Source organism: Prionailurus viverrinus, chromosome F1 (assembly GCF_022837055.1).
Source record: "Prionailurus viverrinus isolate Anna chromosome F1, UM_Priviv_1.0, whole genome shotgun sequence".
Taxonomy (NCBI): Eukaryota; Metazoa; Chordata; class Mammalia; order Carnivora; family Felidae; genus Prionailurus; species Prionailurus viverrinus.
The window spans coordinates 18,033,427-18,059,033 of NC_062577.1; the positions used below are offsets into that span (position 1 = coordinate 18,033,427).

Genomic DNA, 25,607 nt, shown 5'->3' on the forward strand with positions numbered 1-25,607 from the left:
ACCAAAAAATTGCTGGAGACGAGGGGGGGGAAAGTCTCCTCCTTAGGATTTCCTCTCTGTAGCCTTAAATAGGGGTGGGGGTAGTGGGATCAGCAGGAGGTTGAATAGCTCCGAACAAGGAGAGACTGTGTGCAGGTTGAAGGAAGGGCACCATCTGGAAACAAACTATCATAGTTCAGCGGGCAATTATAAAACAAACATTTTAGTCTGCTGGCCAGAGATCTTTTAACTCGAATACTGAAAAAATAGTACTCAGCTTCTCAGAAATAGTAGCAGGCTGATAAGTTTGTTTTTTGTTACAAAGAACGAGCATTAGACCTTGTCAGGAGGCAGCCACCTAAATAATGTAATACTCTCTATAACCTAGCAGGATTTTTAAACATTTTACTAAGTTGTCATTTCAGAAGATTTTAAACTTATAAGAAACTTGATGTTGTTTTGATGTACCTCACTGTGTAATGTCACTTAAGATAAAACTGCTCATACATATAATTACTAAAAATAAGTGGAAATCTATATATAAAATTAAGAAATTTAATACTTTTAAAGATTCTGATTTTCTATAATGTCATAGCCTCCTATTCTAACAACATGACCCTTCTTGTCTGAATAAGGTTATTCTTAGTAGTTGATGTTTTGAGATTTAAAAGCAAACATAACCCTGGCCAGAGTGAGGGAAAAAAGAGAGTTCTGACTCCCCACAGGCTATGTGAATTTAGACAAGTCAAGAGAGAGAATTAGTAACTGTTCAGTACTCACTGTGCTATTATATTTCATTAAACCAAGAAATGTTAAGTAACTCAATAGCTAATGAAACAAAAATTTAGGCATCTTAACTGATTTGGCTTAGTACTTCACTATTAAGTAGTAGAACTGGGATTTGAATCTAATTCCAAAGCATTATGCCACACTGTCTCTCCTTGGATTCTGTAATTGCTGATTGCTGCTTCTAGATAAAATTTGGGGGGCTTCTAGTTTCCATATTACCATGTGCTTTTCCTTCCGTGTTGCCTTAGCTTGAGCTATTTTTTCTTTCCTGATAGATTCTACCATCATCTCTTTGTCGATCCACACTCTTTAAGTCAGCCTAGTTTCAAAATAAATAAAGTCAACCTAGTGTCTGCCTCTTTCACAGAATTGTTTCTTTAAATTCCGTCGTGTACCTATGTCTATCGGGGGTTGCAAACTCAAGGGTCTACAAAGACATGCTCACAAGAATGAAGCAAGTCATGTAAGTAAATGAAGTAAACCAAAAGTCAGATAACAAAGGAAAATGAGGGCTAGGACAAACTGGCATCCTTAAGGTTAGTACAGTGGGGTCTGCACCCTTCCCAGCTGTACCTCACTGTTGCCACATCTCCCCATTTTTAGGAATAGATGGACTCCCAGCTTCTAACCTCTGGTTTATGTTACATAATACATTACTTGATCATTTAGCGATCCTGTTGTATTCACTAATAGCTTAATCTGGGGAAAATATCAGATAGTAAATTTCTCCTGAGGCTTTTTACTTGAGTCCTTTTGAACTTTCTAACTTTAACATTAAGTAATATCACTAACCAAAGTAGGAAATGGGATTGTCAGGTGTGGCCGGACAAATAATAATTAATTCGGCATGTTTAAATTGAAAATGAAAGCTAGGAGTTCAGTTCTAAAGAGAGACTTGGAAAGTCATCAGCAAAAGGTGATGGCTGAGGCTACAGAAGTAAAATAATCCAGAAAAGTACATGCAGAGTGAGAAGATTAATGACAGAACCCTGGGGAACACCAGCTTCTAGAGAACCTTGAGGAAAAAGGAGAATGGACGGAGTGTGGGAAGGTAGGAAGGCTCAAGCCAGTAAAGCCAGTAAAGACCAAGGAACAAAGGGAATGATAAAAGTTCTGCTGCGACACTAATAAGCAGCAGGAGGAGACCAAGAGAGACATGTAAGGATTTCATAGTGAGCAGGTCTCTTAAACCTTTTCTGAATAAGTTTCGTTTTTTTTTTTAATTTTTTTTTTAATGTTTATTTATTTTTGAGAGAGAGACAGAGTGTGAGAGGTGGAGGGGCAGAGAGAAGGAGTCACAGAATCCGAAGCAGGCTCCAGGCTCTGAGCTGTCAGCACCACGCCTGATGCAGGGCTCAAACTCACGGACTGTGAGATCATGACCTGAGCTGAAGTCGGACACTTAACCGACTGAGCCACCCAGGCGCCCCTGAATAAGTTTGAACAGCGAGATCTCGATTTCAGATTATATAACGGGTTGAAAAGCAGATAAAATTTAACTGCCAAATGGATTAGTTTCCACAGTATATTAAGAACTTAGAAATCAATAAGAAAAAGACAACCCAGAGGGAAAAAAATGAACAAAAATCATTTCATAGAAATGTAAATGCATAACCTCATAACTAATCAAAGAACTGAAAATTAAAACACAATGAGATATTATTTAGCACCCACAAGATTGGCAGAAATTAAGACTGGTAATACCAAGTGTTAGCACAAGTATGGATCAGTAGAAACATACTGTCAATGGAGTATGAATTGATACAGCTTTAAAACACAATGTGGCATCGTCTTGTAAAGGTGAACACGAATATACCATATATATGTCATATTTATAGCATATGATAGATCTATGTATCCTAGAGAAATTCTTTGTGTACCAGCGAGGAGAAGTAACTGGAAAGTCTATCAAGTAAAATGAATCAGTAAATTATGATATAGTTATATAGTTACAAATTCTTCAATTTAAGGAATTACAGCTACATTTAACAACCTGAATAACTCTTGGAAACAAAATGGTGAGATACAGCCATCACAGAAGGCTATCTTTTTAAAATTTTAACAGACACCTATAAATTACTTGTGGTGTACCTGTTCGAACTTTACCAATGTTACCATTTGACTTAATCACATGTGCATAAAATAGGATTTTTTAAAGCTCAGAAATAAGCAAAAGTAGATAATATATCGTGCAGAGCTACAGACATATGTCTTGGGGAAAAGGAATAATCTTAAGTTTTGGAATAGTAGTTCCCTCTGGACGGGAGGCAAGGAGATGACGCAGGGAAGGAACAGTACTGGTGATGCTGTAGTTTGTAACTTGACTGGTCATTCACAAGTTATTTATTAACACATTACATGTGTTAGAATATACTTCTTTAAAAGGTAAAGTCATGATTCTCATACAGATACAAAATGAATATATGTCAAGGTTTTATTTAAATCATTAAATTTATAAGGGAATCAGGAAAATTTTGCAACCATTTCAAGGGAGAATTCAAAGTACTACACATTCCATGTAGGCACTAAAGAATGCTAAAATGAATTTACAGATAGTTACAAAACTGCTCAACATCCATAGAACATGAATCTGTTACATTTTACTAGACGTAAGCAACGGGCATTTTTATGGACAAGAATGTGTATTGTTACCAGTTTTCAACAACTTACAGAGTTATAATATAGCTTAAAAAACAAAAACAAAAACAAAAACAGAAGAATACACCAGAGGCAAGACACCTAGTAATCTTTTTTGCCTTTTCAAAGTCTGTCACGTGTAAACTTATCTATGTGTCAAAGATTTCATTAAAAAGAGATGAAGGATAAAATAAGTTAAGTGGACTAGTCTGTGTTTCTCTTAAAAGGTTTTGTTAAAGGGAGAGGGTCAGGGTGCTATCCGGAGGAGGGAATCAGATTTGAATGAAGGGTTGCCTCGATTTTGTTTTCTTGAAGAGGAGGTGGAAGTGTATGCATGGGCTCTAGCAAAGGAGCTGACGGGGTGGGGGGGTGAGTGATAGTGGAGAAAACAGCAAATACTTTAAAAGAAGCAGTAGCAATTATATTCAAAGTCACAGTTTAGATCTGGGAAGGAGAAACAGATTCATATTCCTCTGAGACTGAAGGAAAAGGAAAGAAGCTAACCTAAAGATTCATTTGAAGTCATTAAAAAAAAATTGAGAGTCTAAAGAAAAGGAAGTATTTATGATAGATAGCTTAAAGAATACCATTAAGATTTCCTGAATGGAAAGGAATGATAATAGGATGAATAAAAGGATTGCCACACCAACCTTTTAGGTTAGTTTGTTTTTAAGCACCTAGTGTCAAAACACTGCACAAGATTTTCATTTTCCTAGAGTGCAAGATAGAGCAACTGCCTTAAGTGAGTTTATAGTCGTGAACAGATAAGATATAAACCTGAGAGTTCAGACTGTAAAGTCATAAAAATTACCAAGTGAATGGTATTATAGATACCGTATGAATTTATAACAGCATGTAGGAGAGAAATTTGTGTACAGGTATATATACTCTGAGCTCCAGCTCTATTACTAAAAGTTCACATGGCATTAGACACATATCTGTGGCCCTCAGATTCTTCATCTGTAAAATGAGGGGTGAGACTAGACAGTTCCTAAATTCCTTTCTTAGAATCTGTGAGAGAACCAAAGAACAGTTGACGCTGACCTGGATATAACAGAGATGAGTCTCAGAAACAGTCAAGGTGAATGAAATGGCGTGAGAAAAAAACGCAGGGCTTGTTTGGAAGGCAGCGTGTGATGCATCGGTTGTGTTTTTTCTGAGAGTTCATGAATGTGGTATTTTTCTCTTTGAGTATAGTTGTCTTACACACTTTACATTTGTATAATAAACTCTCAGGAAATATTTTTAAATAAGTGACCTTGCATATCCAGAACTGGTAGAACCAAATTATTTTGGAGGTTATGTTATTTTTGTTGGTACAGAGAAACGGGATCGGGGTTGGGGGAAGTGTTAGCTTCAATTTGTAGTCCTCTGCACTGTTTCAGAAATTCAACTGCTAATCTTCAAAACAAGACATTTTTACCAGGATGAGGCAGTTTTCAAAGTATTTAATATTCAGGTGATAGTTATCAACTTGAGGCAAGGGAATATAGAACTAATACTAAGTAACTACCCCATGCCATGTACTGTCTAGGCTAACTTAGCTGCTTCAGCCGATCCTTAGAACATAGGCGCTAGTTGTATAGACATAAAAACCGACGTACAGAAGTTAAAATAAGTGTCTCCATATGTACAACTAGTCAGAGGCAGAGACAGTTCAAGAGCTCATCTCCTTTCCACGAGGTTCCAAAAGTGCCGGTTTCTGACTCCAGCCTCAAACTATGAAATGGTATCATAAGGGACATTTACAAAAAGCACATATTATTTACGTATCTGACCCCAAATCCATGGAAATCTAGGCCTCAGTCGTCATGTTTTAACAAGGCTGTGGTATATTAAATAACAACAAATCCTAAATACGGCGTGTATATTGAAATACGGTTGTAAAGTAGCTTTTTTTCCCCCTTTTTCATTGTGTCCTACTCTTCCAGGCTACAATTAAGAAAACACTCATTTCTCTCATTTTGTTTCAGGTATCTATTTGTCAGATTTAACATACATTGATTCAGCATACCCATCAACTGGCAGCATTTTAGAAAATGAGCAAAGATCAAATTTGATGAATAACATCCTTCGAATAATTTCTGATTTACAGCAGTCCTGTGAATATGGTACGTTTTTGGGGAATACTACTGCACCATTATGCTGTGATTCTGTTGGTTCATTTACCTGAACCAACCATTTGCCTTCATTAGCCACTTTTCACACAGCAGGGAACATTATCCTAGTATAAAGGAGAATAGTGATTGTTTCATTTCACTCTTTAATATTTAGCATCCTGTTTGAGATTTTGCTTTTAAGGAATTGAAATATTTCATATTTAAATTTTTAAGTTTTATCTTTCGCTCTTCTACTTTGTAGAAACTGTGCTAACATTATTTATAAAATTATTTTTTATTATCTTCATGTCATTTGATATTCCTCAACTATTATGTAAATATTTCTTATATTTTTCAGTTAGGGAAGGAGCTAAGACCTCTGATCCTAGTAACAATTGACTAGCTTTCTTGAGTTCGATAATGGGTAGATAACCAGTTTTTGTTCAAGATGTAGTTTATGGAAACACATATGTAGAAAGAGCTTACACAAACTCAGGTGATGAGCAAAAGGGTGTAGATTTTTTTTTAATGCTTTGTAATGTTTGGATGCTTTCAGTTTGATAGGGAATAAAGATACCCTAGTGGTATGTGTTTTTATAATATTAAAAAACAGTGAGCATACTGTTTAAATTATCTGATTTATTTAAAATAGATTTGTCTTAAAGCTAACTTACATGCATGTATACTTTTAAGAAAACCTCAAAAACTTCCTGAAAGTGTATATGAGGAAGGAAATTTATCCAATACATGGGATTTTGTCAATGGAATTGTTTGGGGAGAAACCAGAGTATGTTTGCTTTTTTTTTTTAAACCTACATAAACAGCATGCCTTTAGTTTTACATTAAATAAAATTAAATAAAATCTACCTCAGTAAAGTCCTTCTAGAGTTCATTTAAATTTTGGTGCCACATGGCCTTAATTTTTGTTTAAGCATCTTTTTCTCAGATTAACTTTTAAAAATCTGGTTAAGATATACTTTATAAGATAATCTTTTATCACATTTTGCCTAGATATCCCCATGTTGCCTCATGTCCAAAAATATCTGAACTCTGTTCAGTATATAGAAGAACTGCAGAAGTTTGTGGAAGATGATAATTACAAGTAGGTTGGATCTTCAAAAGTGGTCTGTTTAACTTTTTCCTGTCTTCTACCCTTTCGTCCCCATGTATTTAAACATCTGACTTTTATATCGTATCATACGAATGCCTATTCCAGTTGTGTCTTTACAGTAGCAAAGGTACTTGTGTTTTTTTTTTAATCACTTGATATGATTGAGCCAGTATACAAATACCTCGTCTCTTCTTTTGTTTTAAAGTATTTCACCTTTCTCAAGTTGTTGAGAGCTGATGTTTGATATTTGATAGTTGTGGTTTGGATTTCTTCCTTTCTATATTGAAACGTTGAATCTTTATGGAAATATATCTTTATTTATTTTTTTTAAGTTTATTTATTTAGAGAGAGAGTGTGCGTGCATGCATGCAAGCAGGGGAGGAGCAGAGAGAGAGGGAAAGAGGGAGAGAGGAAATCCCACGCAGGCTCCGCATTGACAGAGCCTGATGCGGGGCTCAAACTCAGGAACCAGAAGATCATGACCTGAGCTGACCAAGAGTCGGACACTTAATTGACTGAGCCACCCAGGTACCTGTGGAAAGTTATCTCTTAATAGATTGAAAAACTAATGAAACAGTCTACAAATAGGAAAATTACTCCTTTTTTTAATGGTAATTTTTGACATATCTTTGAGTTTGTTTTTAGTTATTTTTGTGGATGGAGAGAATAATTGAACTTTTTTTACTTCTGGGTTAGAGATATGTGTCCAACACCACACTTACCCTTCTCTCTATTGTAGCAAGTCCTTCACTAAAGATCTTAAAAAAGCACTTTTAAATACTGTCGTCCGTTTCCTTCTCCTTAACATCCACAGTACTGCCCAAGGTGGGAAGGATCTTTGAATTATTAACCCTTTTTATTTTCAGTGGTATGCTGCATGTAATCATAACTGCCAGTGTTTTTTGTTTCTTTTTTTTCAAAAGATGGTAGGAGAAAGAGCTTATTTATTTCCCTTGGGGCTTCTGATATTTCTTATGACTTTCTTTGTTAATTTCAAATAAAAAAATTTTTTGCTTAGCCTTATTATGCCAATTATTCCCAAGCTTTCAAATTACCTTTTGTCTTTCACAAATATTTTTTACACATACTTACTTTATAACTTACCAAGGTGAGAGACTAGGCTATTTTTCAATATTAATGCTTTATATAAAAATTTTCTTACAGTGGTCATCAACTTTCTTGTTGCATAAGTTTCAACAGTTCTTGAAGAGCAGACTTAGTACCAATAAAAGGCTAAAAATTCTGGAAAATAACTAGAAATAACTTTTCTTTAAAGACTAAATGTATTAAGCTCTAGGTATTACATATTTAAATATATCTATACTAATGTTTAAAAACCGTTATTGCTATCTGTTTCCCCATTTGGTAATATTACCACTTTATATTTCTGTATCAATTTTTATTTTATAACAGATTGTACATAGTAATTCATTTGAAAATATGTGAGGTCACTGAACCCGCTTTTCAAGGCTGGAGTTTTTTCATAAATCTGTTGTCCCACCCTAAGTTGTGATCTTCTTCAGTCCGATGGTCTGTATATTGTATTGACCACTATTTCTTCTGTGTCAGCTCTAGTCACTGACATAGCATAAAACACTCATGTTTTGTCCAGTGAGGTATGGAAGATTATCTTAAAACTCAAAATATGATTAAGTAGTTATTAAAAATTTCTATACCTGGCTCAGACTTACTAGATTTAAAAGAAGTTAAACTATTTTGGGCACCTAGGTGGCTCAGTTGGTAAAGCGTCCGACTCTTGATCTCGGCTCAGGTCATGATGTCACAGTTCGTGAGTTTGAGCCCCCGTCAGGCTCTGCGCTGGCAGCGTGGAGCCTGCTTGGGATTCTGTCTCTCCCTCTCTCTGCCCCTCACCCTCTCATGTTTTCTCTTTCTCTGTCTCTCAAAATAAATAAATAAAAACTTTTTAAAAATAAAATAAAAAAATAAAAGAAGTTAAACGATTCAGTAGGGGTGAAGTCTAAGAAATTGTTGCAGTTATAGAGGATGGTGAATTGTTATTGACTGCTGTGAAAATAATAAAGTGTTTATGTAAGCTGATTTTTACTTTGCTAAAAGGATAAAATAGCCCAATAAGCCACTAAGTAGCGTTAAATCTCTGTAAACTGACATAAGATACCTTCATTTTTGTAGGAAAGCTGATGCTATTGTACTGATTTTTGTTTTCATGAGTAGCTAGAACCAGAAGAGCCTTCTGATTATATTCATTTTAATAAATATTTACTAAGCTTTTGCCACAGGTGAGTTATTATGCTAGTTGCTAGGATTATAAAAACAAAATCTTATTCTTGCCCTTAAGAAATGCAGTCTAATACAAAACACATCCACGAAACAGATGACTACAAACCACATCAAACATCACCGTAATAGAGATATGCCCAGGGTGCTGTGGGAATGCAGACATGGGGGGAGACCTAACTCAGCTTTTGAGTGGGAAAAATGAAGAAAAAGGAAACGTGAACAGCTTCAGGGGACGGTTGTCACCTGAGGCTTAATCTTAACAGGGGAGTGGGAGATGTCTCCACATAAAGAGTGAAGAAAGGTGTTCCAGGGGATGGACTGACCAAAGGAATAGAGAGGGAAACTGTTTTTGCTTGGGGGAACAAGTCCCTTGGTGTTGTGTTGTTGGCCTCATATGGGAGACTGAAGAAGATAATTTTTAAAGATGCAGTTCTGATGCATGAACCTACTAATTCAGTGTACTGAAAAACAGCATTTTAAGATAAGAGCTATTAAAATAATTAGGAAAAAATGGTTTTTATGTTGAAAGAGATTTAAATAAAAATGACACCTTGTTTATCCAAAAACCTCTGTTTTTGGCATCTTCATCTATATAGGCAACCGGTATAGATAATACAAATTATGTGCATGTTTTGTTTGTTTGTTTGTTTGTTGGGGTTGTTTTTGTTTTGGTGTGTAAAAAGTGATTTTATCGAAGCACAGGGACAGGCCCCTTGGGCAGAAAGAGCTGCCACGTGCATGTTTTTTAATCAGCATGAAAATCTTTCAAAGTTACTTCATTTTAATACTGAACATATCTATTCTCAGCAAACTAGCAGCACTATTACTGGATGGTGTTTTGATGATGACACAGGCAACTGACACTCTAACCTCACTGCGTGCTTTAAGATGCTTTTTATAGTGCTGAGAGCAATGTGATTCACCCATGGCTTCCTTTCTGTTCCTCTCTTTTGCAGTTCTTTATTAAGAAATTGTAGTTATTTTGTTTACTTCTGTGTCCCCCACCTACTAAACTGTAAGCTTCAGAAGGGCAGGGACACCATGTCTGCCCTTAGTCTCTCTCACATTCAGCGCAAAGAGCACAGTGCCCAACACAAAACAGGTGTTTAATAACTTTATCAAATGAATGAATTCACGGGGCGCCTAGGTGGCTCAGTTGGTTAAGCGTCCAACTTCGGCTCAGGTCATGATCTAACGGTCTGTGAGTTTGAGCCCCGCGTCAGGCTCTGTGCTGACAGCTCAGAGCCTGGAGCCTGTTTCAGATTCTGTGTCTCCCTCTCTCCCTGACCCTCCCCCGTTCATGCTCTCTCTCTGTCTCAAAAATAAATAAATGTTAAAAAAAAAAAATGAATGAATTCAGTACACTCTGTAGCCCAAATAATTAAACTGCTGCGTAAAAAGAAAAAGAGCAGATGGGGCGCCTGGGTGGCACAGTCGGTTAAGTGTCCGACTTCAGCCAGGTCACGATCTCGCGGTCCGTGAGTTCGAGCCCCGCATCAGGCTCTGGGCTGATGGCTCAGAGCCTGGAGCCTGTTTCCGATTCTGTGTCTCCCTCTCTCTCTTGCCCCTCCCCCGTTCATGCTCTGTCTCTCTCTGTCCCAAAAATAAATAAAAAACGTTGAAAAAAAAAATTAAAAAAAAAAAAAGCAGAGAGTTCTGATTAACTGTACATCTATTCAGTGCTGTATTTTATGCTGTCAAACAATTAGAATATAATCATATATAATTCCCCTGTTAGGTAATCAAGTAAATCAGCTAAGAACCTATAATAGATTTATCATGATGAATATCACTTGTATTCTACAATTTCATTAAAAAAAAACAACTCCAGTGGGTAGAATGCTTTTTAAAAATATTAATATTTAGTAATAATAGGCTTTGTGGACTATACCAAAGTGTTTTCTACAACTGCTTTATTATTCTATTTCCTGAAAGTTTCCATGGATAGGAGTCCTAATCTCTTATTGCTGTGGAACTCAAAACTGGATATATTAACCTAAATGAAACTTAAGTACCAGGTAATAAACTTTGAGTTAGGACAGGGATATACTAGGAATTTTGCAGACAACCTTTTTATTATTGAAGATTTTTTAAGAAGTTGAATTGGTTTTTGGGGGTGTTTTGCAAATTTTCAGTTCTAGAGAAGCCATTAACCCATCCAGCAAAGATTCTAGAAGTATTTGCATGATACATTTAGTAACATACATGAAAATTCCTTAATTGAAGTGTCAGGTATCAATATAACCTCAAGTTCTATCACTTTGTAGTCATTCATCAAAAATCTTTAAATACATTGACCATTTGGCAATATTGGGGTACTTTGGAAAGATTTTTCTGTTTTTAATTATAACTTGTTAATGTTTTTCCCCTCCCTAATATTTCCTAGAATAACTGTAAGATCAGCTTTTGTATGAAGATGATAAGAAATTTACTACTGAAGATTGCTCTTGAAGAAAAATATATAGTTGAGATTATTTTATAAAAATGCTTAATTTTTTGTGAGCAAATACATAATCTTAACATTATTTTGCCAAATGTTAATATTTTATGTGTTTTGTTTTTTTTTTTAAATGCAGGCTTTCTTTAAAGATAGAACCAGGGACCAGCACACCACGTTCTGCTGCTTCCAGAGAAGATTTAGTAGGTTGGTGCATAGTTTCTCTGATGACTGAATAAGAAATCAGATAACCTAATAAGAAAGAATGTGCTTCAAAGTAAATATACTTAGCACATTTTATAATAGACACAAAAGTTGATTTTTGATATTAAAATATATCACTTTTTTGTTTGGGTTTTTTTTGTTTTTTATTTAAAAAGTTGTTACTTGAGGGGTGCCTGGGTGGCTCAGTTGGTTGCGTGTCCGACTTTGGCTCAGGTCATGATCTCATGGTTTGTGGGCTCGAGCCCTGCATCAGGCTCTGTGCTGAGACCTCAGAGTCTGGAGCCTGCTTCGTATTCTGTGTCTCCCTCTCTCTGCCCCTCCCCTGCTAGTGCTCTGTCTGTCTCTCTCTCTCTCTCTCTCTCTCTCTCTCTCTCAAAAATAAATAAACATTAAAAAAAATTTTTTTTAAGTTGTTACTTGGAATTTGTAGTAATGTACAAACAAGCCAACTAATCAAGAAAAATAGATAACAAATAAAAAAAAAGATAAGTATTTATGAATATCTCTTCTTTTTATTATTAAGAATACACTGTCCTAGGCAATGAAGGTTGATTACATTAGGCATTTCTGGGGTCTGAGTGGAAAATTTTACTAATTTGAATAATTATAGAGGTGAGTTTTAGTGACTTGACTTTTTAGAAATTTCACTTTAATACTGGGCTACATACTGAAAATACTAAAAAAATAGTCACAGTTCCTTAATTTACTTGTCGCATTGTAATGGGGATAATATATGTATACCACAGATAATTAAAAATGAAAAATTGGAGATAATTGGCTATTACTTAAGAAATTATTAATAGGCACCTTTTTGTAATTTCAAAGGCAGACTTTGGCCCTAAGCTTCATAATACCACATCCCCTCGAAGTATTTGGAGGCTGATCTAATAAGATGTGGAGGAAGCAAGGAGACAAGCCATGACAATATCTAGGAGAGGCTTACAAGCAGAGGAAAACATGGCAGTTTAATCTCTTAAATTTGCTTTTGGTTTTATTGTTAAAGTGATACTTCACAAATCTGTGTACTTTTCAAGTTCTATTTTTTTAAATTCCCATAAGCCTGGCGATGTTAATATAGATTAAAATTCCAACTTGAATGCTTGACCTGCCCTGCCCTACACTCTCTTTCTCTAAGAGAAAACTGAAACTAAGAGAAAGAAGCAGTGTGTAAACTGAAATGAGCACTGAGCTACAGGACTCAGAGAGCTGAGTGATTGATTAGTTCAGGCTTTATGTGCAACGTGATATCCTGAGCCTGTCTCTTCTAATTCTTCCTCTGTAAGTGGGGAAAAATGCTTCTACTGCCTGCTTAATGCAATAAAATAGATAGGAAGTAACAGATTTGATATATTTGGGATTTTGTGTTTTAAGCAGAAAGTATATATTTTAATGTTCAGTCATTTAAATAGAATTAGCAATATTATTTTATTTAAACCACATTTTAAATTTTCTATCAAGGGATTAAAAAGAAAACACTCTTTTGAAACCATTTGAAAATTTCTCTCTCTCTCTCTCTCTCTCTCCCTCTCTCTCTCTGTCACACACACACATTTAATTCTTAGGTCCCGAAGTAGGAGCATCTCCACAAAGTGGAAGAAAAAGCGTGGCAGCTGAAGGAGCCTTGCTACCGCAGACGCCACCATCCCCTCGGAACCTGATTCCCCACGGACATAGGAAGTGCCATAGCTTGGGTTATAAGTCAGCATCTTTAACTTTATCTTTTCAGATTTTTGAATTGTTTCTAGTTGGATTTATTTTCTGGATATTTTATCAGTTAAAATAGTGTCCTGCGTAGTTTTATTTGCATAACAATAGTTTTTTTCTGATTCAGTAAAATATCTTGTTTGCTTAAAAGCATTTAGTTCTTCCTTAATTTGGAAATAAGCTTCTCCCAACAGTGCCTTTACATTTGGGAGAGATAAATGAACTATATTACAGAGCATCATCGTAAATAATATCAGGAAAGCAATATACCATTTTTCTTTTAAATTATCATCTTTGTATCACGACAGTCATTGTTTGTCTTAATCAAAATGAGTCGCCATAAATTAAGGTTTATAAAAATTACTCCTTTTATTCCTAAACATAAAAGGAAACTGGTTTTTTGTTTAACATCATTAACTTTGCAAGACTTTTCTCAAAATGGGGCCCATAGTTCACCTTTGCCATGATTTTTGTGAAAATTTAATAGTTATTTTCCAAAAGCAAATGTAAATAAACAATTTTTTAATGGACCTGAGACTTAAGGTGAAATTAAGGTATTGTCTGTTATATAGATAGATAAAGGCCTGGCCTGGTTTCCTAAAATATTTTCCCTAAACTGCTGGTTTGAGGCTTTCATGGTGAAATCTGTGTGTTCATTAGTATGAGAGTTCAGAAGTCAGGTCAGGATAGCAGGTAAGTCTTCTGTGTCCTGACTCTTTATATAAGAGTATCTTTTATATTTTGAACTACCAACAGTAATAAAAGATATGAAAAATATTTCTCTTTGTTTCCAGTTTCATTCATAAAATGAACACAGCAGAGTTTAAGAGTGCAACGTTCCCAAATGCAGGGCCAAGACATCTATTAGATGATAGCGTCATGGAGCCCCATGCACCTTCTCGAGGCCACGCTGAAAGTTCTACTCTTTCTAGTGGAATATCAATAGGTGAGAAATACTTCTCTGGGAGGATTCCAAATTATGTACAATGAGACTTTTAATCAAACTCAGCTGGAAAAAAAGAGTCATTAATCCTATTATACTTAGAAAAAAATTGATAAAAGCAAAGTTAACAATTAGATATAGGATCATATTACTAGTAGCTTCCGAAGTTAATAATTCATGGTGTTTTTAAAAGTGCTTGATGGTTTTGACTCCAAAAGGGGAAGCATTTGAGAAATGGTGGGAAAAGAAGGTAGACTGGTTGAATTGGTTACTTCATGCAGTTTGTAGGAATGAGGAAAGAGAGGCAGTGTTGGTGTACTCCCTGTCTTTTGGATTAAGCAGCTAGTTAGATAGTGGCACTGTTGCCATAGTAGAGAAAACCAGAAGAACGGTCATTTGTAGGTGGTAAAGTATTTGTGAAGGAAGACTGGGTTTGGGGAATTGGGAATTCTGTTTTAGACATGTTTGGTCCACATGGAGTTGTCAGGTAAGTAACTGAATATATGACTTGAGCTCAGTGGGTAAGATTAGGTCTGTAGATACAAGTATAGGAGTTAGCATATTTATAGTATTTCAGGCCACGGGACTGGTTGAGTTCACCAAGGGAGAGGGTGTAAATAAATAAGACATACTAATGTTTAGAGGTCTGATTATTTTTTTTTTAAAGATGGTCCATCAGAGGAAATATGAAGGAGGGACCAGTGAAGTAGGAATAAAAATCAGGGTGTGGGATCAGAAAAGCCCAATAGACAAGTATCTTCAGGAGGAAGGAAGTATCACTATCAAATGCAAGAAAAAGAAAACATAAGAATGGGAATTGATGAGTGCATTTGGCAAGATAGAAGTCATTGGTGACCTTGATAAGAGTTGCTTCATAGAATAATGTGGGTGGAGTCCTGATTGGAGTAGCCTGGAAAATGAGAGGTGAAGAAATACAGGTAGTTACCGTGAAGGGGACTGGAAAATCAGGACCATACTGGAAAGGGAGATGAGGAATTTGTTTTTACTTCCTAAACTTATTTATTTTCTGAATCTTTTAGATGAGCGTTATTTCTTTTGATAATTAGAAAAATCTTCATAAATACTGATTTATTTTTTTAAAGGAGAAAAATGTCTTCCTCTCTGATTAAGTACCAGGTTGGTCAAGGGCTATGCCAATTGTTAATAGGATCATCTTAGTATTGATGAACAGTCAATAGAAAGAAATCCAAGAAGGAGTTCATTTTCTTAAACATATTGACTTCCTTAACCTTTGAGAGTTCCAAACCTTGTAAACAAAATTGATTTAGAGCTTCCTGGCACCATTCAGTTTTTTAACTCCAAAGTTCCCCCTTTGACAAATGCAAATGATTAAATAGTGACAAAATTCACAAAATACAAGACCGATTAGCCACCTGAAGTACCTCTTTGTTGATACTGTAAGTCGTCTATATGCAAGTATCAACCTCAATCTGAAAAATAATACAGATAATAATTTTGCAAAAGAGAAAGGAAGAACTTTTTTCCTGTTAAAAATTTGTTACACTATGGAATCTGGCATTCCACTTAAATGAAAAAATAATAATTTTTTAAATTACAGCTCTCAAGTATACATATTATTTCACTTTTCCCCCTCATAAGTTTTATAATGAAAATTCTTTAGTTTATTTGTGGCTTTTACTTTCTATAGCTGTTCTTTTTGTTACCACAGGACAATTATTTATCTGGTTATTTTATTCAGTTACAGTTAGTGTGTCTCAGTTTATAGGCCTTTCTTTTAGAACAGGAAGAGACTATTTTATTTATTTTTTTTTTTAATTTTTTTTTTTTCAACGTTTATTTATTTTTGGGACAGAGAGAGACAGAGCATGAACGGGGGAGGGGCAGAGAGAGAGGGAGACATAGAATCCGAAACAGGCTCCAGGCTCTGAGCCATCAGCCCAGAGCCCGACGCGGGGCTCGAACTCACGGACCGCGAGATCGTGACCTGGCTGAAGTCGGGCGCTTAACCGACTGCGCCACCCAGGTGCCCCAGGAAGAGACTATTTTAATTTTTGCCTTTGTGTTTATTTTTTATTAATTCTAAGGCTGTTAAGAGGATAAGCAATAAAGATTGTTACATCCTTGTTTGTAAATTAAGAATGTTAGACATAGTACCTTGCAAGGTTTTTGTTTTAAAACTGTATATTCTGGAAAGAAAGTAAATCTGTAACCCTAGATGGTAGATGTTACACACACACACACACACACACACACACACATACACACACAATTTATAATTACAAAAGGGTTTTTTCCTTAGCTGTAACTTTAACATATAATATCAATCTGTACTGTAGAGGTTTTGAGAAAGTACTGCAGAGAAATTCACCAGTGCTTGGGACAGTGGCCTCTGTGGTCCAGATATCTTAGATAACCTGAAGTGGTCTTGCCTAGCCAAGAGAAGCATATCCACTGTGGACTGGAAAAACATATTTTCTACAAATAAGTCATACTAATTATGATTCAGTTTTCAGTCTTTGCCACATAATGTTACAAATCAAAAGATGATCTAGAATACCCTACCGCCACTAACAGAACCCTTGCATTTTCTCATCTGACCCACACAACCAGAAAATTATTTCAGTGCATATTAACTAAGCTCTTCCGAGGAGAGTATATAGCTAGGGCCACTTTAAATACATAGACGAGGTATTAATCCATCACATATAATGCATACCTTTTAGCATTGGAGTTTGAGTCTGTCATGGAACACTGGTATGAAAGTCTGATGGACAGTTTAACTTGATACATATGGGATACATTAATCATCAATTTTATTGAGAGCCAGAATTATCTTTAAAATAACTTTTAAATCAGTGTAAGCTGTTTTTGACTCTCCAGATTTATTCTTCTCAGTTTTTTTCTTTAGCTAATTTAAAACTTTGTATGTTAGCTGCTATTCTGGCCAAAGAGAAAGTTTTTACATTGTTACGGCACCATTGTTATTTCTTTCTTTCTAATTTAGGGATTCCATCCTCTTCTACCTTGCCTCTAAAGGCAGAAGTTGAATTTCATTAAACTTCTTTTTTTTAATGTTTATTTATTTTTGAGAAAGAGAGAAAGAAAGAGAGGAATTTCATTAAGCTTCTTATCCTTAAGGCAATAATGGGTTTTTAAAGGAATACAAAGAGAAGGAAGTATATCGCAAACCTCTTAAGAATTTCACAACTAAATTCGTCTTAAATTATGACAAAATTTTGAAATGTTGAAAAGTTTTATGCTTATGTACATTCTCTGATGGTAGATAATTGTTTATAAACATAATGCATTTGAGCTATAAGTAGACCTGCAAAAGTGTTTTATGCTCTTTGTTATTTTTGGTGGTCTTGTTAACTATATTCCAGTATATTGCAGAATAAGCCTCGCAGCAGTAACACAAGAATGAAGAATTAATTTGTGGATGTTCACCCACAGATAACATGATTATCACTTTATAAGTACAATTAGAAAATTTATTTTTAAAATACAAAACTTAAACTAATTCTGATGTTTAAAATTAGAATAACTTTTGATTTTAGGTAGTAGTGATGGTTCTGAACTAAGTGAAGAGACCTCATGGCCTGCTTTTGAGAGGTAAGAAAAATTGTCCATTTGAACTGCTTTGAGCTGAGTTGGTCTTTCTTAAAAGATCATAAACATTTTAACAGATAAAATTTGTTACACATCTGGTGGCAGAAATTAGAAGTTGATATTTAAGTCTGGAATTGAGTCTTAGCTCATAAATATATGTTTATTTGGTGCCTTGACACGTGGATTTGAATTTTAGTACCTTTAAAACAGTAATAACCAATCATACTCACCTTACCTACTTACGTGTTTGAAGTAAAATTATTGCCTTAAATTCTGGTTCATTTCAGTAGTTTTAAGGCATTTAATAGAATGGTCTACTTCATTCTCTGCTACCTTGTCAGGGGCAAAAAGACTTAGTAAATTTTAAATTATACTATAAGTAAAGCAGCTTAGAGTTTGAGTTTAAATTGTCAGCAACTCAGAGTTTACATACAGCACACAGATTTATGCTGAAATGCTCTAAGTCACGCTCCATTCTCCTTTCTTTAGGGCTTTAAGTAGTGGAAGTTGTGCTCTTCCTGCAGCAAATCCCATGCTGTATTGATCTGCCAGTATAAGATCTCCTTAAAAATGTAGCCAAACAGCGCAAATAATTTATTTACTAAATATCCATTAGGCCTCTTATATTGTCTTTGACCATTTCAGTTCTTCCATTTTCGGATTTATAAGATGCTTGACTCTTGCCAAAATAATTGCCCCCTTTTGTACGTAAACTGGACATCCTAAGTTTCTAAGCAGCAGAGTGTAGTTGAGATTGAATTTAGAGTATGGAGTTGAAAATAGTTACCTAACGCCCTATCAGTCACTTCTTAATAGAAAATAATTTTATTAACTATACATTTGAAATTAAACTATATTGGAACTGGAAAATTATATTCTTGTTCTTGATGAAACTTCGTAACGATTTCTCTCCATTATGTGGTTAACATGCTGTTTGTAAACCCAACATTTCAAAGTACTTTTAAGCCTTTCTACTCTACTTGTCAGTGTTATCAACTCTTACTCTTTGCTTTGGGGGGATCTTACCTTGTTTTTGCATACTATTTCTCTTCCAGCTTTTACATTCAGTCTCTTTATTAAGGTTTGCGTGAAACGAGAAAAACATGAGAGTTGCCTCTGGCGTGCTGTCGGTACAAGTCATTTTAGTTCTTTCCCTCTAGGAAGAGCATCATATGTTGGTTATAGAGTATACTGTAATCTTTAGATAAAAAATATTAATGGAAAAAATGTTTGTCAGTTTGAATGAGTTATAAGTGAGTGAGTAACCAGGATGGTGTCGTGTTCAGTAATCTGTCCGTCCTCGTCCCAGCAGGTTACTTCTGAAGACTGTATGTAACGATGTTACCTTCACATCTCAAAACAGTATATTTCTTTTGTGACACATGTTTTGCTTTGCAGACATTTTCAGCTAAAAAAAAATCTGTCTTTGCGCCAAGTTTAAATCTGTGGCTCTTGGAACATTTTGAGAGCAAATTAATGCTTCTCAGCAAGATTCAGACGTGGAATAACAAAAAAAATAAAGAACGAGGATGTTTAAAATACTGCTTGTAGATAGTGGATTTGAAAATAGTACTCTGAATGTTAAATCACTCTGTGTTCTTATTTACTACAGAGACATCAAGTATGTTGCTGCCTAAGTTGCTAAAGTAATGCTTTTTGCTTTAAATAACATTTCCCAACAGCACTACTTTTGGCTTTTCCCAGGCAAAGATGTGTCGGTGTTTCTATGTGTGTGTTTATTTCCTTTGTTAAGTATTACATGCCATTTTGGATAAATATGAATTCAAACCATTTTTATCATTTGTTGGCTTCATCATTTATTTCAGTTGATGTAGAAATAAAATAATGCCTTTATTACCCAGCTCCTCTCCTTTATTAGTTTTCTTGGATTTAATGTAAAGGATAGAGAGGAAAATAAGATGTTTAGGCCACATTAAGTTTACAGCCCACATCGTTTTTAGGTGTCTTCATAGGGACATATAATAAAAATGAATTATTTATATAAATCCAGATACCATTATTGAACTGGAATCGAAGAACTGGAATAGAAACAAAAGGGTTTTCGAAGTATTTTCCAGGTTTTGATAGTATTGGTTATAAATAACTTTCATTATTTTAGCAGATTTATGAAAGCAAATGTATATAAAATGTATAGTATTACTAACACCTGTAAGTATATCTAGAATCAATAGAAGAAAACATTTTTTTTTAATCTATGCTGCATGCTTAAGAAAGGAGCCACCACATTTAGATTTAGAAAGGATTTAGAAAGCTATATCACAGGAAGAAATTATATTGTTCTAGGTATCAATGATTGTGTGAATAAAAGCATATGTAATATATACAATTTATAATGGAATCCAACAGGAACAGATTATACCATTCTCTCGGCCCGGTGACACGAGTGGCACGAAATGGCTATCGAAGCCACATGAAGGCCAGCAGGTACAATCCCCCTGCATCCAGGGGTCACAGAACTCCCCTCTGGTGGTGGTGATTGGCTTAATGGGTGTAATCTCACAGTGTCTCTGTTCTTTCTCAGCTAATTGGTTTATCAGCTAAAAAAATACCCAAGAAAACTTGCTTCCCGAGATTTAATCTAGAGAGACATTTGGACTTCTCTTTCCGATCCACTGAGCTAGTTGCAAAATAATTCCAAGTTGGTAGCCTTGTAGCCATACAGGTCTTTCTAATGCTGCTAGTTATTGGATGAGCAATATAAAAATCCACTTATTATTCAAAGGCTACTTACTGTCATAGCATTTACTTTGCTAATAAGTCTCCATTCATTTTATCTTTGTTAAGAATTTTTTAGATAAACTGCAGGTCCAGAATTTAGACAAGTCCATTTCAGTAAATATTTGTTCGTTTCAACTTGCGTTTGTTCAGTGTTTATGTAGTTTTACCAGGTCTCTTTCTGCACCATATTAGCTGCGGAAAGAAATGAGAATGTTAGATTGATTGGGGGCTGGAGGCTAATGGTAACGGGTAATCAGCCACCTCATACAACAGAATAGCCAACTTCAAAAGTGAACTTTATATCAATTTGGTGTCTAATCTCTCTGTGTATACCTCCCTGAATATAAACAGCTCTAACATGAAATTTCTAGTGGTCTCTAGGTTTTTAAGTCACTTTGAAGACACCTAAATAATCATAAAGGGATAAACTGGCAAACTGCACAGTTTTTGTCTGTGTTGTAGGAATTCTGCAGATCATGTCAGATCACCAGAGAATGACAGATTAAGTTATTCTTGTTTTACATATAGGACCTTAAGTCCGTTGGGGAAAGATATTTGAATGTTTGATTATTTTGTGATGGTTTTCTTAAGATATATGAAAAGGAAATCTTGAGTTTTGTAGTTATTCCTTCCTTAGAGAGCTGTTAGGCTATAAGGCTATAACCAAACACTTACACATTGACAGCGTTTAAATGTCATTAAAATTTATCATAGTACGCCAGTTTTTTAAATATGTTGTTATTGCCTGTATTACTTCTCTCATCTACTTTAGAATTAATTTAAGCATGGGTTTTCTTTTCCCTTTCCTCCTTTTTTTGAGTTTCTGCTATTTTTATTTAGTTTTGTATGCTTAAATACTTTTAACAAAAAGAATCCTCATCTTTCCTACCAAGACTTAAAATTTCTAATGGGAAAAAAGTTTACAGCAGTGATGCAATGTAGCATGTAAGAAGAAAAAAGTCTTGGGGGTGCCTGTGTGGCTCTGACTCTTGGTTTCTGTTCAGGTCATGATCTCAAAGTTCATGAGTTCAAGCCCTGTTATCAGGCTTTGCACTGACAGTGCAGATCCTGCTTGGGATTCACTCTCCCTCTGCCCCTCCTCTGCTCGCTCTCTCTTTCTCTCTCTCTCTCTCTCTCAAAATAAATAAACATTATAAAAAAAGAAGAAAAAGTCTTAAATCCATAATTTAATCTTCACTAAAGTGAATTGCTCTATTCTTTCTAAATTATGCTTGTTCAAATATGTCATAAAGTGTGTTTTTAACCATCTGACTTTAATAACTTCCTGATTAAACTTTTGTGTCAGTTTATAAATTTCACATCAGTAAACCTTTATAATTGTCAGTGTCTTCTTGTTCTGAATACAGTAACAAAGTTTTACCATTAAGAGCAGTTACATTTCATTTAAGTACCTGCTTTGTAACTACTGTACCCAAAAGCTCTTACATGTTCTTTTCTTCATTCCATTGTTACAGTTCCGCAGAATCAGAAGATTTGGCAGTGCATTTATATCCAGGAGCTGTTACTATTCAAGGTGTTCTCAGAAGAAAAACTTTGTTAAAAGAAGGCAAAAAGCCCACAGTAAGATCTTATCTTATATTTTAACACACCTCTAAAAATATGCAAATGTATAGGGCCCTAAAAAATATGAAGACAATTGAAGTAAAACCAAATACATGGTTCAACTGAAACAATTTGAAATACACATTTGCCTCACTGTGTTTCTTAATTTAGACTTCAGTTAAATCATTCATTTAGGGTGTTTACATCAAGGAGCTCCTGTTCCCTCAGTCCCCTGATGTAGTTCTTACACAAAACCATTTCACAGAGAAACTTGAAAGTATATGCTGTTATGAAGTATTTTAGTAATAAGTTTAGGAAAAGAACAGAGAGTAACAACCCTAAAAAATGGGATTCAACTAATTTTGTTTTGTCAGTCCTAACTTGTTTATTTAAATCTCCTGTAATGCAGTTTTGTTTTCCTTCATGAAATGAAACCCAGGTATTAAATGTCCTTCAAACCATAGTTATATTTTTTAAAAAAATGATAACAGTGGCACAAAGCCTTTGTACGTAACCTAGAAGCTTCTTCTTCCCCAACAGCAGCAAGTAGTTGGACTACTGAAGAAAGAGAATTTTTTTTTCTCAAATAATGGTATAATTTATCTAGTTTGGAATTAAAACTTCAACGTATATCCAGACATAACACTTTTGAAGCTACAAAGGCTTCTTAAAACATAAAAATGGTTTGCATCTAAGCAATCTGATTTTGCTGCCTGTGTTACAGTAAACCTCAGGCACATATAGTTAGGAAGCTACGCTAGGCCAGCTCACAAACTAGGAGTAGCATGTCGGGTAGGATATTACTACACAATTGTGCACCAGATGCTGGAAATAGATCAGCAAACAAGATGAGGCCAAGTGCCTGCCTTGTGGGGATGACATTCCAATGAGGACAAATAGAAAGTAAGCCCTTGAAATAAGGTGATGGGATGGCAGATGAGAGGGTGAGGAGAGGTTTCGGCGCAGCAAGGCTTCCACGCTGTCATGGGAATGAAGAAGGCGGGTTAGCCGTGTGAGGATCTCCAGCTCAGGAGGCAAGAAGACCCATGTGGCTGAGGCACGGAAGGTGGAGGAGGCGAAGTCAGAACAGTTAGCGTTGCTTGATGGATGTATTTGATGCGGTGTGTGAGAGAACGTGGAAGTGAAGGTGGCGTCTGGGTTTGGGGCTGAGCTCGATGAATGTTGGGCACGTTTATTGAAATGGGGAAAGTTTTTTCCAAGAGGGGCTGGTCAGTCTTGGCTGAGTTCACTTTATGCATTTAAGTGGAGATGTCAGTTTGGCTGTAAAGAATACAGTTCAAAAGTTCAGCAGAGAGGTGGTGGCCAGAGATAGAGATTTGGGACTTGTTAGCATACAGATGGTATTTGAAGTATGAGACCGGATGAGACAGATTATCTATGAAGAAAACAGGGCAGGGATAGAACTCTGTAACATGTAAAGGTCTGCTGTAAGAAAAGCAGAGAGAACGAAGGAACTGTTAACCAGAGAAGCATAGCAGTTAAAAGTATTTCAAGAAAGGAGTGGCCAGCAGTGTCGGATGTTGCTAAGAGGTTGTGACAAGAACAGAGGCTTTGGGGGCGCCTTGGTGGTTCGGTCAGTTAAGCATCTCACTCTTGGTTTCGGCTCAGGTCACGATCTCACAGCTTTGTGTGTTTGAGCCCCACATTGGGCTCTGTGCTGGCGGCACAGAGCCTCCTTGAGATTCTCTGTCCCTCTCTTGCTGCCCCTCCCCCACTTATGCTGTCTCTGTCTCTCTCAAAATAAATAAATAAACTTAAAAATATTAAAAAGAAGAAAAAAACAGAAGCTTTGATAAAATGTCAGTGATCAGTAACCTTGACTGCAGCAGCCTAACTGAAAGTAAGTTGAAGAGAAAATGGGCAAGATGGAAGTGGAGTCAGGAATTAGAGCCACCTTTCAAGAAGTTACAGGAGCAGAGAAATTGGCTGCTATCTGGTGGGACAGGGAGTGGGGCAGTGGAGGGATTTTCAAAGATGAGAATGCTGTTAAGCCTCATTTGTATAATGATGGTAGAGGGGGAGAAATCAAAAAACAGTGGAGAGGGAGTAAATTACAAAAGCAGGTTTCTTGAGGAAGTGAGAGTAGGAAGCTAGGGTGTGAAAAGAGAGTGGAGTTTCTCCTTTGATAGAAGCAGCATTAACTATTCTGTTGTAGCGAGAAGAAAGGCTAAGTATGTGGGTCTACAAACAGGTGGTTAGATGGCATTGGCCTGGGAAGATGAAGCAGTCCTCACTAGACTTCAGCTCTTTTCCTCCGAGAAGTGTGCGATGCTGTCATGAGAGGGTGGAGTACTACAGTTTTTAAGAGAAGGAATGAAATCGTTGTCTCCAGAGAAAGAATATAATGACTTAATGGGGTAAAAGTGAAGTGCTATTGATTTCTATTTGAGATTGCTGATTATAATTTTATCAGTTGGCACAATTATGTGATTTCTCCAGCAATATTCGGTTATTGTAATGTGCCAAGTAATCAGATGGTTAGATTTAAATAGGGCTAGGGCTATATCGGGACAGAGGGATGGTGAGATGCCAGTGTTTGGAAGGGAACGGATATAGTGCTGGACCGTGTGGTCCTGGCTAAATATGGAGAGGGGGAAAGGAGGATACGGTATGGGGAGGCAGTAGCAAGGCTAGATAATGAGCCTGGGTGGCTCAGTTATAAGCGTCCGACTTCGGCTCAGGTCATGATCTGACGGTTCGTGAGTTCAGGCCCTCATCAGGCTCACTGCTGTCAGGCTGTCAGCCTGGAGCCCGCTTCGGATCTCTGTTCCTCTCTGCCCTTCCCCACTTGCCACTTGCATTCTCTCTCTCTCTCTCTCTCTGTCTCTCTCAATAAGTAAATAAATAAGAAAGTAGCAGTAGAGTGTGTTCAGTGAAAGTGACGGGAATGTTGGAGATAACGATTTCTAAAAAATTTTTTTTTTTTCAACGTTTATTTATTTTTGGGACAGAGAGAGACAGAGCTTGAACGGGGGAGGGGCAGAGAGAGAGGGAGACACAGAATCGGAAACAGGCTCCAGGCTCCGAGCCATCAGCCCAGAGCCTGATGCGGGGCTCGAACTCCCGGACCGCGAGATCGTGACCTGGCTGAAGTCGGACGCTCAACCGACTGCGCCACCCAGGCGCCCCGGAGATAACGATTTCAGAAGTGATTCGACTCTAAGATTAGGCTAAGGTGGCTGGAGTGCAGTGGAGCTCTTGGTCATCAGCACTAAGAAAGTGAAGAAACTGAGATACTGGTGGTAGTATATTCATGTGTTTGTCTTTCCAGGTAGCATCATGGACAAAGTATTGGGCAGCTTTGTGTGGGACACAGCTTTTTTACTATGCTGCCAAATCTCTAAAAGCTACAGAAAGAAAACATGTAAGTATTCCTCCTTTAAACTGTTAGCAGAGTTGTGCCTCCTCCCCATGGTTGTAAAGAAAGTAGTCCTAATGGAATGCGGCAAGTTGGTTTTTTTCCACATTCTAATCCAGAAGTTCTTCCGTCTGTTTCTTGTGTGAGTGGTG

The 25,607-nt window shown here is 36.3% G+C and overlaps 1 protein-coding gene across 4 annotated transcripts in view; it reads left to right on the forward strand.

Moving 5' to 3' along the window:
• RALGPS2 (Ral GEF with PH domain and SH3 binding motif 2) overlaps nucleotides 1-25,607 on the forward strand; it is a 165,534-nt gene that overhangs the window by 122,304 nt on the left and 17,623 nt on the right. For 3 of the 4 annotated variants that reach the window (XM_047839681.1, XM_047839680.1, XM_047839682.1), the window contains 9 exons: nucleotides 5,379-5,516; nucleotides 6,516-6,606; nucleotides 11,451-11,518; nucleotides 13,099-13,234; nucleotides 14,035-14,186; nucleotides 17,723-17,777; nucleotides 20,142-20,219; nucleotides 21,989-22,094; nucleotides 25,369-25,461. In XM_047839681.1, coding sequence (XP_047695637.1) covers nucleotides 5,379-5,516; nucleotides 6,516-6,606; nucleotides 11,451-11,518; nucleotides 13,099-13,234; nucleotides 14,035-14,186; nucleotides 17,723-17,777; nucleotides 20,142-20,219; nucleotides 21,989-22,094; nucleotides 25,369-25,461 — 917 coding nt within the window. The remainder of the gene's footprint in view (nucleotides 1-5,378; nucleotides 5,517-6,515; nucleotides 6,607-11,450; nucleotides 11,519-13,098; nucleotides 13,235-14,034; nucleotides 14,187-17,722; nucleotides 17,778-20,141; nucleotides 20,220-21,988; nucleotides 22,095-25,368; nucleotides 25,462-25,607) is intronic. The other variant, XM_047839683.1, reaches the window with a different exon arrangement.